This window comes from Rosa rugosa, chromosome 5 (assembly GCF_958449725.1).
Source record: "Rosa rugosa chromosome 5, drRosRugo1.1, whole genome shotgun sequence".
In the NCBI taxonomy this organism is placed as follows: domain Eukaryota; kingdom Viridiplantae; phylum Streptophyta; class Magnoliopsida; order Rosales; family Rosaceae; genus Rosa; species Rosa rugosa.
The window spans coordinates 23650182-23662330 of record NC_084824.1 but is presented as its reverse complement, the minus strand read 5'-3'; the positions used below and the strand labels follow the sequence as shown (position 1 = coordinate 23662330).

At 36.7% G+C, this 12149-nt stretch overlaps 2 protein-coding genes across 2 annotated transcripts; both read left to right on the top strand.

Annotated features, from left to right (window-relative positions):
- The first annotated feature begins 4839 nt into the window (after window positions 1–4839).
- Window positions 4840–6892, top strand: LOC133711392 (probable pectinesterase 29). The gene is made up of 5 exons (XM_062137523.1): window positions 4840–5090; window positions 5178–5337; window positions 5823–6032; window positions 6297–6544; window positions 6733–6892. Exons 1-5 carry the CDS (start codon window positions 4840–4842, stop codon window positions 6890–6892), a joined length of 1029 nt encoding a protein of 342 aa, XP_061993507.1.
- Window positions 6893–11100: 4208 nt separating this feature from the next.
- On the top strand, window positions 11101–11763 carry LOC133711391 (uncharacterized; the record flags this gene model as incomplete). The annotated part of the gene is made up of 1 exon (XM_062137522.1): window positions 11101–11763. A coding segment is annotated over one exon (663 nt), but the record flags the coding sequence as incomplete, so codon positions are not given.
- Window positions 11764–12149: the final 386 nt, after the last annotated feature.

Genomic DNA, 12149 nt, shown 5'->3' with positions numbered 1-12149 from the left:
AGGGCGATGAATGAAGAATTGGAAGCTCTTCAGAAGAATGCAACATGGGAGTTAGTACCTATGCCGGTTGGAAAGAAGACTGTAGGATGTCGTTGGGTGTTTACTGTGAAGCTTAATGCTGATGGAACTATTGATAGATATAAGGCGAGGTTGGTTGCCAAGGGATACACACAACGTTATGGGATTGATTATGAGGAGACTTTTGCACCTGTGGCAAAGATCAATACTGTCCGGATTCTAATCTCACTTGCAGCAAACAAAGATTGGCCCTTGCACCAGTTTGATGTGAAGAATGCATTTCTTAATGGGAATTTAGAGGAAGAAGTGTACATGGATGTGCCCCCTGGTGTTAAGAATTACCCAAGTGAAGTTGGCAAGGTGTGTAAGTTGAGGAAATCTTTGTATGGCCTAAAGCAGTCTCCAAGAGCTTGGTTTGGGAGATTTTCAAAGTCCATGAGAGCTTTTGGATACAAACAGAGCAATTCTGACCATACCTTGTTTATCAAGCGCAAGAATGGCAAGATTACAGCTCTTATTGTGTATGTTGATGACATGATCGTTACAGGGGATGATCTGAAAGCGATGAATGAGTTGCAAAAGAATTTGTCAAAAGAGTTTGAAATGAAGGATCTGGGACAACTGAAGTATTTTCTGGGTATTGAAGTTGCGAGGTCTAAGAAGGGGATTTCACTGTCACAGAGGAAGCATGTTCTTGACTTACTTGCTGAAACGGGGATGCTGGACTGCAGTCCAATTGAGACACCCATTGAGATGAATCACAGACTTGCTATTTATCCTGATCAAGTTCCAACTGATAAAGGAAGATATCAATGTCTTGTAGGAAGGTTGATTTATCTTTCACATACTAGACCTGATATTGCTTATGCTGTGAGTGTTGTCAGTCAGTTTATGCATTGTCATAGTGAAGAGCATATAGATGCAGTTTTTCAGATTTTGAGGTACTTGAAGATGGCGCCAGGTAAAGGGTTACTGTTTGAGAAAAAAGATGAATTGGAAGTTGTTGGATACACAGATGTAGATTGGGCTGGTGATAAAACTGACAGGCGTTCTACATCTGGGTACTTCACTTTCGTAGGAGGGAACCTTGTCACTTGACGTAGCAAGAAACAGAAAGTTGTTGCCAGATCAAGTGCAGAAGCTGAATTTCGAGGTATGACACATGGAGTCTGTGAAATGTTATGGATTCGTAATGTCCAGAAAGATCTAGGTTACAAGCTTAAACAACCTATGGATTTGCATTGTGATAATAAAGCTGCCATTGAGATTGCACATAATCCAGTTCAGCATGATAGAACAAAGCATGTGGAGGTTGACCGTCATTTTATTAAAGAAAATCTTGACAGAAAGGTTATTCGTTTTCCATTTGTAAACTCAGAAGAGCAGTTAGCTGACGTTCTTACTAAAGGAGTGTCCAGGAAGATATTTGACAGCTCGGTTGACAAGTTGGGCATGATAGATATCTATGCACCAACTTGAGGGGGAGTGTAGAATCGTTGTAAATCTGTATGTAATTAGGATTCTTATTTATTTAGGTTATCCTGTAATTATAGGAATGATTGTTTCCTATTAGAGTTAGACTACTCCTTTTGTCCTTGTATATATACCCCTTTGTGGGATGAATAGAATTATAATATATTGCAAACCCTAAATTGAAGTATTCTTTTCTACTGATTAAGAGTTGTTTCATCTCTGTAACCAAAAAGAGCATCTGTTAGTCAATGTTCACAAATTACTAGCCACAAAATAATAAGACAGGGTCACGTCTCATAGTGTTTACCTCCTTTTTTTATTTTATTTTTATTTTTTATTTATTATTATTATTATTATTATTTTACATTTAGCTCATATATATGTGTGTGTGTGTCCGTTAGTCAATGTTCACAAGTTACTAGCCACACAAATAATAAGAGAGGTCACGTCTCATATTGTTTACCTTTTTTTTTACATTTAGCTCATATATGTGTGTGTTTGTGTGTGTGTGTGTGGCTCTTTTAGTGAGGGATCCATTTTTTTGGCCAGAGGGATCCATTTTTTTGGACCAATTTTTCAATCGCATACTGGGATTTCGACTGTTTAGTTTTTAGGTCTATGGGAGTAGATCACTTATGCAAATTTTTAGCCAAATTGATAATTGTTAAGGCATTCAAAACTGTGATTTACAATTATAAACATGAAAAGTTTAGGTTGGATAGATTTGATTCGTTCTTTCTTTCATTTAGTTCAGTACCTTAACGATCATCAATTTGGCTGAAAATTTGTAGAGGTAATCTATTCATTGAGTCTTAAGAACTGAATGGTCGAGATGCTGATATGTGATTGCAAAACGGATCCCACAAAATTCCAGCGAGTGTAGTAACAACTAAATTTCCAACGAGTGTAGTAGAAGGATTGCAAGAGTACGAGTGCAATAACATAGATGGATGAGTACAAGTGCAGTAGTAGAACTAGACGAGTACAAATGTAGTAGCAAAATTGAACGAGTATGAATGTGCAGCAAGTGCAGTAGCAGGATTGGACAAGTGTAGTAGCAGGATTGGACAAGTGCAGTAGTAGGACATGAGTACAAGTGTAGTAGCAGAACTTGACGAGTATGAGTGGAGTAGCAGGATTTGAACAAAAAAGAGTTTGAATTAAAGAAAATAAATAATATTTAGTTATCCATGCATGAAGGTTAGAATTGTAAATATCTTATTGACATATGGCAACAAAATAACAACTTGTCTTATGTGTAAAATTTTGTCCTTATAAGCTCTAAATCAACATGTGGGGATGTATTTGTGAATTCATCTTCAGTCAAGGGCTTATGTGTGGTTTGCTAAAAAAAGAATCCATAATATGCGCGCGCACACACACACACACGGTCCTTGTAGTGAGGAATCCCTTTTTTTAGTGTTTTTAAGGGATAGCTTATTAGACCCATTTTTCGATCACATATCCACATCTCAACCGTTCAGTTTTTAGGTCTATATGACTAGATCATCTCTGCAAATTTTCAGCCAAATTGATAATCATTAAGGCATTCATAACTGTGATTTACAATTATGAACATGAACGATTCAGGTTGGATGGATTCGGTTCGTCCATTGATTTAATTTAGTTTATATCTTATCAATAATTAATTTGGTCAAAAATTGCAGAAATGAACTATACATTAAGACTTAAAAACTAAACGGTCAAGATGTCGAAATGCGATCGAAAATTGAGTCCCACAAGGAATTCTTTAGTGGAATGACCCTTATATATATATATATATATATATATATATATATATATATATATATATATATATATATATATATATATATATATATATACTGAATTGGGAGGTGCCTAGGTCACGTTTTGGTCGTACCATAGGTCTTCCCCTGGGAGATGGACAACTACAGTAGAAAACAATGTCGTAGTGGCTTAGATTAGGGAGCTGTTAGAGATGCTCTAAGTTGTGCCAATATATTTGTCTATATATAAAATCCAATATTTATCTATTTAATTTTAAGTTGAGAACAATATCAATGCAACATGGTGGAGTTTAGCTGTTTCAGCATGACATGTCATAGCTCAAATAGAAGTCATGTCGCTGGTAAGTCAAGAAAAATAAAACCATCAAAATCTAAAATTGTAGTATTTGCGTAACATAAGGATGTACTGCATTAACTTGGTCATAATTGTTAATGAACGGGATTTTCTTTTCTCCATTAATTTCTCTCTAGTACTTCATCTAAGCAAGGAAAGTAGCTGCTAACGCTCAGAGTCTTAATTTTTGACTTTATGAGGTCAAAAGTTCGGTTTCGTGGCCTCAAAGACGGCATTATCAAATGAATCACACAAATTAACCTACCACACTCGCAAAGAGTGCGTTTCGAACCCCACATTAAGTAAGAAAATTAAATTTCCAAACATTCCCAAATTGATTGAGTGACCAATTGCTGGACTTAAGAATGTGGACATTTGATTTAAGGATTGCCGTCTCTACTTCTTGATTAGTAACAAAGTGATGTTCACCCTAAGTTTTGATGACTAAAAAGACTACTTTAACATCCTCTAAGTTATTGTTATTGTTGGCCAATTTTTGAGATAGCACATACGAAAAACGAAGCAAAATAAAACGATAGTCAATCTCTATCTTCTAATTTGATAATTAGTTAGCGTAAGTCATTTATTTTTCTCTATTGAGATCACGTGAAAAATTTCACTGGAGCTTATATCGCTATATTCAAATATAGTCATTACGTTTGTATAACGGTTTATCAATTATTTTATATAGCTCTCTAAAAAGAGAATGAACAGAAAAGTTTGATATTGTTTTGTTATTTTTTGATTTACAATATTTCCTTCCATCTCTACAGGACAAGACGTACAGGCATTGTGTTAATTTCATTTTCACCGTCCTTTTGGGATTAATAGATCTTATATCTGATTCTCAAACCTTATCAAGTAAATCTCTAAATCTGGATCTAAGATCCTTATAATCTGTAATATATAGACAAATGGTCCGAAATAATGTTCATTCCCAAATTCTAGCAAATTGTTTTTTTTTCCTACATATATAGATAATATGTTTTTATTTTCTTTCTTGTTAAAGCTCAAAACCGCCCTATTAGAAATGTTTATGTGATTATAAAAAATCATTATATAAATTTGTTTTAAATGGACCCATAAAGGAGACCTTTAGCTTCCCCCTTTCCCTCCAAATTCCATATTAGTACTTTCTCTTATTGCCATATGCTATAAATACAGAATCACCAATTTACATATCATTTGATTTTCTTCGATCTCCCATCTCCTCTTCTTCTCCACTCTCCATAATCAAAGAAGAAGATGTCATTTCTTCTTCCATGGTTAGCTTACTATTCATTTGTTGCCATCTTGCTAGGGATTGGATTATTAGGGCAACTAGGTGTAGATGGCCAGGTCTATAAGTTGTACGGCCAAAAGAAATTGGCTACTTACACCATCACCGTAGATCAATCCGGCCAAGGAAACTTCACCAAAATACAATCTGCCATTGATGCTGTTCCTTCAAACAACAAGCATTGGGTTTGCATCAAGATCTCCGCCGGCACCTATAGGTTTATATATATTTTTGGTTTCTCTTTTTCAGTAATGAAAATTAGTTTATACAATGTAAATTTGGGAATTGAATTAAATTTGTGCAGGGAGAAGGTGAAAATCCCTTTTGATAAGCCGTACATACTTCTGAAAGGAGAAAACAAGCGACAAACACAAATTGTTTGGGATGATATTGGCCCTGTTGACAAAAGTGCCACTTTCACTTCTGAAGCCCCTAGTATCACTGTCAAATCCATCACTTTTGCTGTAAGAAAAAAACCTCACACTCTTTTTTTTTTTTTCTTTACGCTTTCTATTGGTGAATACAATTGGCAATTATTTATTTATATTCGACATCTTTTAACTACGAAGAAAGGGTATGAATTGATCGAAAAGAAGCAAAAGATGAGAGGGCGTGAGTATCTTTTCTCTTTTATTTGGGAACGTACTTGCTCACAGTATCTTTTCTCTTTTATTTGGGAACGTAGTTGGTCACCACTTTTAGTCAATCAGTCTCAGGCATTACATATCCCATTAGATGCGTTTGATTTAACTTTGGAGCATCACAAACATTAACTTATTGGTGGTGAACTAGATTTTTTTCCCTGTTAATTTGTCTTCTTTTAGAGGTTCGGTTCTAGAATTAATTTTTGTAAGTTTTGATAGGAAATGTTACTCTTCGTGTAATGTAAGTATATAAATTTTTGTAATACCTTTGGTGAATGAATTATTTAATTAAGTCCGATATGCAGAATTCATACAACAATCCTTTTAATAGCAATCGTCAAATTACACAAGCATTGGCAGCGATGATAAGTGGTGACAAAACTTCCTTCTATAAATGTGGATTCTTTGGGTTTCAAGACACTTTGTGGGCGGTTGAAGGACGCCACTTTTACAAGCATTGCACTATCCAAGGTGCTATTGATTTTATCTTTGGCCATGCCCAGGCCATTTTCCAGGTAATAAAATTTAATGGCTTGTTTATTATCTTGAATTAGAAAGTGAATGAATCGGAGACATACTTCTGAAGTTAACAAGATATGATTATATATCCTCCCCTACGTAATCTAATTCCCGAAGAAGATATATAGTTGACTTGTGTTTTAATGTGTGCTTAATTATTAGATGTTGGAACTCATGAGTCAGAATAGTTTTCTTTCTTTTTTGAAACGGTAAGCGATTACTTTGGGTGCCTTATGTTGATTGCATAAGTTTTCGTGTAGGGATGCTCCATATCAGTGGTTGCGGGAAATCTGCAGCCCGGTGGGATAGGATACATCACAGCACAGGGGAGAGAACAGCCAAATGAACCTGGTGCTTTTATTTTCAAGAATTGCAGGGTGCATGGTACTGGTTTAACCTATTTGGGAAGGGCATGGAGACTGTACTCGAGGGTCATTTTCTACGATTCCAACTTATCAGACATTGTAGTCCCTCAGGGTTGGGATGGTTGGCAGGCTCTTGGCCATGAGTAAGATCCTCATACATCTTGTACCAAAATTATTGGTTTGTATAAGAAAAAAAAATGTAGAGTCTTCCTTATAAATGACCAATCATGTTTATGTTTGTCAAATTTAGAGCTCCGAACAGACTTTGATTTTAGTTATTTGTACTGGAGTAACATTTCTTATGTAATCGGTAATTGTGTGTAATCTGCAGGGACCAATTGACATTTGCCGAGTATGGGTGCTATGGTCCAGGAGCCGACACTTCGAAGCGTGTGAGTTGGGAAAAGAAGCTTAGCCCTAATATCGTGCAACAGTTTACTAGCTTGAATTTCATTGATTCTGATGGATGGCTCATTGACCAGCCTTTCTAATTGTGATTAAAGTCATGGTTCTTTCAAATCAAAAATTGCTATATTTTTTTCTCACTTCTTCATGATGTCAATTATGTGCAGATTGATTAATAAAGTTCTGTTAGTTTAGCAATGTAACAGGTCATCTAATTTTTCTTCTGGGGTTCTATTTACATTGGGATATATTACGAACTCTCTTAATTTTTGAGTTATTTCTTGTATCTCTAGACAACTATTTGGACATTATTCACTATTACCAGATGTAGTTAATAAGAAAAAAAAAAAAAGAATCTTCTTTTTTTGACAGGGAGAAAAAAAAAGAAAAAGAATCTACTTGCACCAAGTTTCTGCCTGAAAGTCACACCAGTTATGCCCAGCATTCCTTAGGATTCTTTGGTAGCGCAATTTCTAATCAAAGACTACTCTTATGCTTCCAGACATTTAGGTTTCGGGTTTTAGATAAACCCTGAAACAAAAACATGGCGAACTTCGAAAATTGAACAAAAGTAGGTATTGACTATCGATCTATCAAATATTTTGATTCAGTGCAGTAACGAATGCACAAACAACATAAATAGTTTCAGGGGGCATTTCTCTATATGCTGTTTGTTTCTCATTTTGGATTTTGAATTTACGGTCTAGTCAATTTTGTGCTCCTCTGGACTTTGAACTTCATGTTCTTCTGAGGCCTAATTTCTTCATGCAATGTGGTTTTAACGTGTTGATGCTCGATGAACAACTAAACCAACTGCATGTTCACTGATCTACTTTGCTAACTGATGTAGGACAAGATTTTAGCCGATTTCAACCAAAAATCTCGAAAAGAAAGAAACGTCTAAGAAGAATAATTTGAATATTGGAAATTGGTATTCAAATAGGCTTCTTAATGATGGAATTAATCATAAATTACTCTTTTGGATATATCGGGATTCTCGAGCAAAATCTTGATTGTGATTCCAAACGTAATATTCTTTAGTATCTAGGATTTTATTTCTGATTTTTATTTAATCAGGTTTAATTAGGTTTCCTAGTTTTAGTCTACAATAAATTCTTCTTTATGTTTTCTAGTTGTATTAGGTTTATGCTATGTGCCCTGTATTAGATTGTAATTTTCATTCAAGTTATCAATAAAAAAAACAAATATTAGAGAAGTTTATCTATGTTTCTTACGGTTGTGCCCGTAATTGCTAGTGGATTCTAGCTCATCTCATATGGCTTTCGACGCTTGACAGAGCCTCTTACTATCGTGTTCACGCTTCCCGCATCATTTGGTATCAGAGCCAGGTTTCGCCCACTTCTTAGCAGACGACGATCCAAGGGAGAAGTTCACTACCACCAACCTCAACGACGCTGGTCGTAGAGTATCTATCAAATAAAGTTTCGTTGAAGAGGAACATGCCAAGGGATTCGCCCTAGGACAACCTCATCAATCCAAAAAAAAAAAAAAAACATGGAACGTTGGATATTCACAATGCCGGATTACGACGACTTCCGAACTACATGTGTCATCAAAGACAAGGTATGCTCTGTAATAATTGACAGTGGTATACGAGAGAACTTTGTAGCAAACAAAGTTGTGGATTATTTTCAATTACCGACAGTGAAGTTGAGTGATCCATACTGGATTCCATTTGGAGTAGGCCTCGTCAACGGGCCGGGCCGGTCAGGGCCCGGCCCATTCATAGAGGGCTTGGCCCGGGCCTTACTATATTTTTAAATAATAACAGGCCGGGCCGGGTCGGGCTTTATTGTAAATTGAAGAATCCAAGCCCGTCCATATAAAGCGGGCCTTGCGGGTTTTTTCGGGCAGGGCCTTGCGGACTTTTTTGGGCCGGGCCTTGCAGGCTTTTTTTATAAATAAATCTTTAAAGACACTAATTTTTTATAAATCTATATTTTCCTTATTCTCTTGCAAATATGTCGATTGTAGTTTAGGGAAATAAGGGTCTCCCGCAAAGGATTAAGTTAAACTAAAAGCTTCAACAAAAGTCACAAAAAGTGACTGAAGTTCCTACTGAACAGCAGTCGAAAAACAAACTAAAAACCTAACCAAAACAACCCAGAAAACACGAAAATTTACAGAGACGTACTAGACACACAAGGCGTCCAGCACACAAAATTTGGTGAATTTTGGAGTTGATTTACTATATTAAATAAATACGTCAAAATAGAGGACAAAAAGAAAACGAAACTGAGACAGGTTTGAGATTTGGTTGATATCCTTCCTTTTGCTCTTATTTCTTTCCTTGCTTCGGAAAACCTAATAAACATAAAAACAACTAAATTAACCTGAAAATAAGATAAACTAACAAAGTAAATATGGGAATTAACAACATTATTATCGCATAATTATGTTCCTATCACACTCCAAAGAGCAATCTCTATTAATTCAAAGAAACTGGGAAAACCTACCGTTGGATGTGATTATTACAATAAATTATGAGTGTGGTTAAAAATTTAGTCAATTTCACCATAGTTTCGAACCCGATCGATTTGGTCAACCGTAGTCACTTGTATGTTTTCTTAGTTGACCGATGGCGTGACAACCGTGAAACGTGATTATTTTTTTACATCACGTTTGTAAATATTTCATCGATGGATGTGCGTGGACATAAGATAAAAATTTTAATTTTAATTACAAATACGTTGGCCTATACCAATTTGCTTCATAAAGTTGTATGACTTATACATTGCATTTAAATTGTTGAGGTCCATTCTAAAGCAACCATGAAGTGGAAGATGAATATGGAGAAACCAACCGCTCGATGGAGAGATTGTAATGTTTTATGGTGGTTGTAAAAAATCCAGCCAATTTAGTTCTTGTTTCGAATTCGATCAACTAGGTCAAACTTAGTTACTCTTATAAACCTATATTTATATATCATACACTCCAAAGAGCAACCTCTATAAATTCAAATAAAATGAAAAAACCGACTGGTGGATGTGATTATTACAATAAATTATGAGTGTGGTAAAAAATTTAGCCAATTTCACCATATTTCCGAATCCGATCGAATTGGTCAACCGTTGTCACTTGTATGTCTTGTTGGTTGACCGATGACATGATGACCGCGAAACGTGCTTATTTTTTCACATCATGTATGTAAATATTCAGTCAATGGATGTGCGTGGACATAAGATAAAAATTTTAATTTTAATTACAAATACGTTGGCCTATACCAATTTGCTTCATAAAGTTGTATGACTTATACATTGCATTTAAATTGTTGAGGTCCATTCTAAAGCAACCATGAAGTGGAAGATGAATATGGAGAAACCAACCGCTCGATGGAGAGATTGTAATGTTTTATGGTGGTTGTAAAAAATCCAGCCAATTTAGTTCTCGTTTCGAATTCGATCAACTAGGTCAAACTTAGTTACTCTTATAAACCTATATTTATATATCATACACTCCAAAGAGCAACCTCTATAAATTCAAATAAAATGAAAAAACCGACTGGTGGATGTGATTATTACAATAAATTATGAGTGTGGTAAAAAATTTAGCCAATTTCACCATATTTCCGAATCCGATCGAATTGGTCAACCGTTGTCACTTGTATGTCTTCTTGGTTGACCGATGACATGATGACCGCGAAACGTGCTTATTTTTTCACATCATGTATGTAAATATTCAGTCAATGGATGTGCGTGGACATAAGATAAAAATTTCAATTTTAATTACAAATACGTCGGCCTATACCAATTTTCCTCCTAAAGTTGTATGACTTGTACATTGCATTTAAATTGTTGAGGTCCATTCTAAAGCAACCATGAAGTGGAAGATGAATATGGAGAAACCAACCGCTCGATGGAGAGATTGTAATGTTTTATGGTGGTTGTAAAAAATCCAACCAATTTAGTTCTCGTTTCGAATTCGATTAACTAGGTCAAACTTAATTACTCTTATAAACCTATATTTATATAGAGAAAAATTCAGCTACCGTCCCCAAACTATGTTGCCAAGGCCAATTTGATACCCGAACTCTCAAAAGTATCAATGTGATACCCAAAGACGTAAATTGGTATCAACGTGATACTTCCGTCCAAAATTTCTGACGGTGCCGTTTGTTTGCTGACGTGGCAAACACGTGGCAAAAAAAAGAAGGGCAAAATTGACTTTTACCCTTTTTGTTAATTTATTTTTCTTTTCTTTTCATTTCTTCTTCTTCTTCGTCTGGGATTTTCTTCACCCTCACCACCTCCCCCCTCCGCCGGCCTTCGCCCCCCACCTCGTCCCCCCGCCTTTCCATGCCGGCCCTCCTCCTCCGGCCGCCGGTCCTCCCTTCGACCCGGAGCTCCACAAACGGATCGACAAGGTCGTCGAGTACTCCGCCAAGAACGGACCCGACTTCGAAGCCATGATTCGCGAGAAGCAGCAGGATAATCCCGACTACGCTTTCCCCTTCGGCGGCAAAGGCCACGGCTATTACCGTTACAAGCTCTACGCCTCCACTCGGGTCGGGTCGTTCAACCCGAATCCTCAATTCCCTCCCCACATGCTTCGTCCTCTGCTGAATCCGATGATGAATGGGCCGCCGAACCTGATGATGGGCGGCCCGCAGTCATATTTCTACGACCAGCAGCGGCATAATCAGCAGCCTTTCGGAGTTTATGGGAGGTCCGATTATGACCAGGCGGCGGCGCAACCCTTTAAAGGGCTTTCGGGGTCGCTGCCTCCTGATGTTGCAATGGAGCTGAGCAATGTGCTTATGACGCTGAATGGGACCAAAGAGTCGATTAAAGGAGCCAAGTTTTGGTTTATGCAGAGGTCTATTTTCGCTCTGGCTCTGGTTGAGGCTCTTAGAGAGAGGGTGTTTGGACTTGATGATCCTGAGAGGCAGCTACATGTGATATTTGTTGCCAATGACATTTTGTACGAAACCCTAAGAAGAAGAAGAAGAAGAAGAAGAAGAAGGAAGAAAAAGAAACGAAAAGAAAAGAAAAAGAAGAAAATCGCAGAAGAAGAAGAAGGAAGAAAAAGAAATGAAAAGAAAAGAAAAAGAAGAAGATCGCAGAACCCAGAAGAAGAAGAAGGAAGAAAAAAAAGAAGGGTAAATAGGTCATTTCATTTTTTTTCCGACCCATTTGCTTGCCACGTCAGCAAACAAACGACGCCGTCAGAAATTTTGGACGGAAGTATCACGTTGATACCAATTTAGGTCTTTGGGTATCACATTGATACTTTTGAGAGTTCGGGTATCAAATTGGCCTTGGCAACATAGTTTGGGGACGGTAGCTGAATTTTTCTCATTTATATATCATACACTCCAAAGAG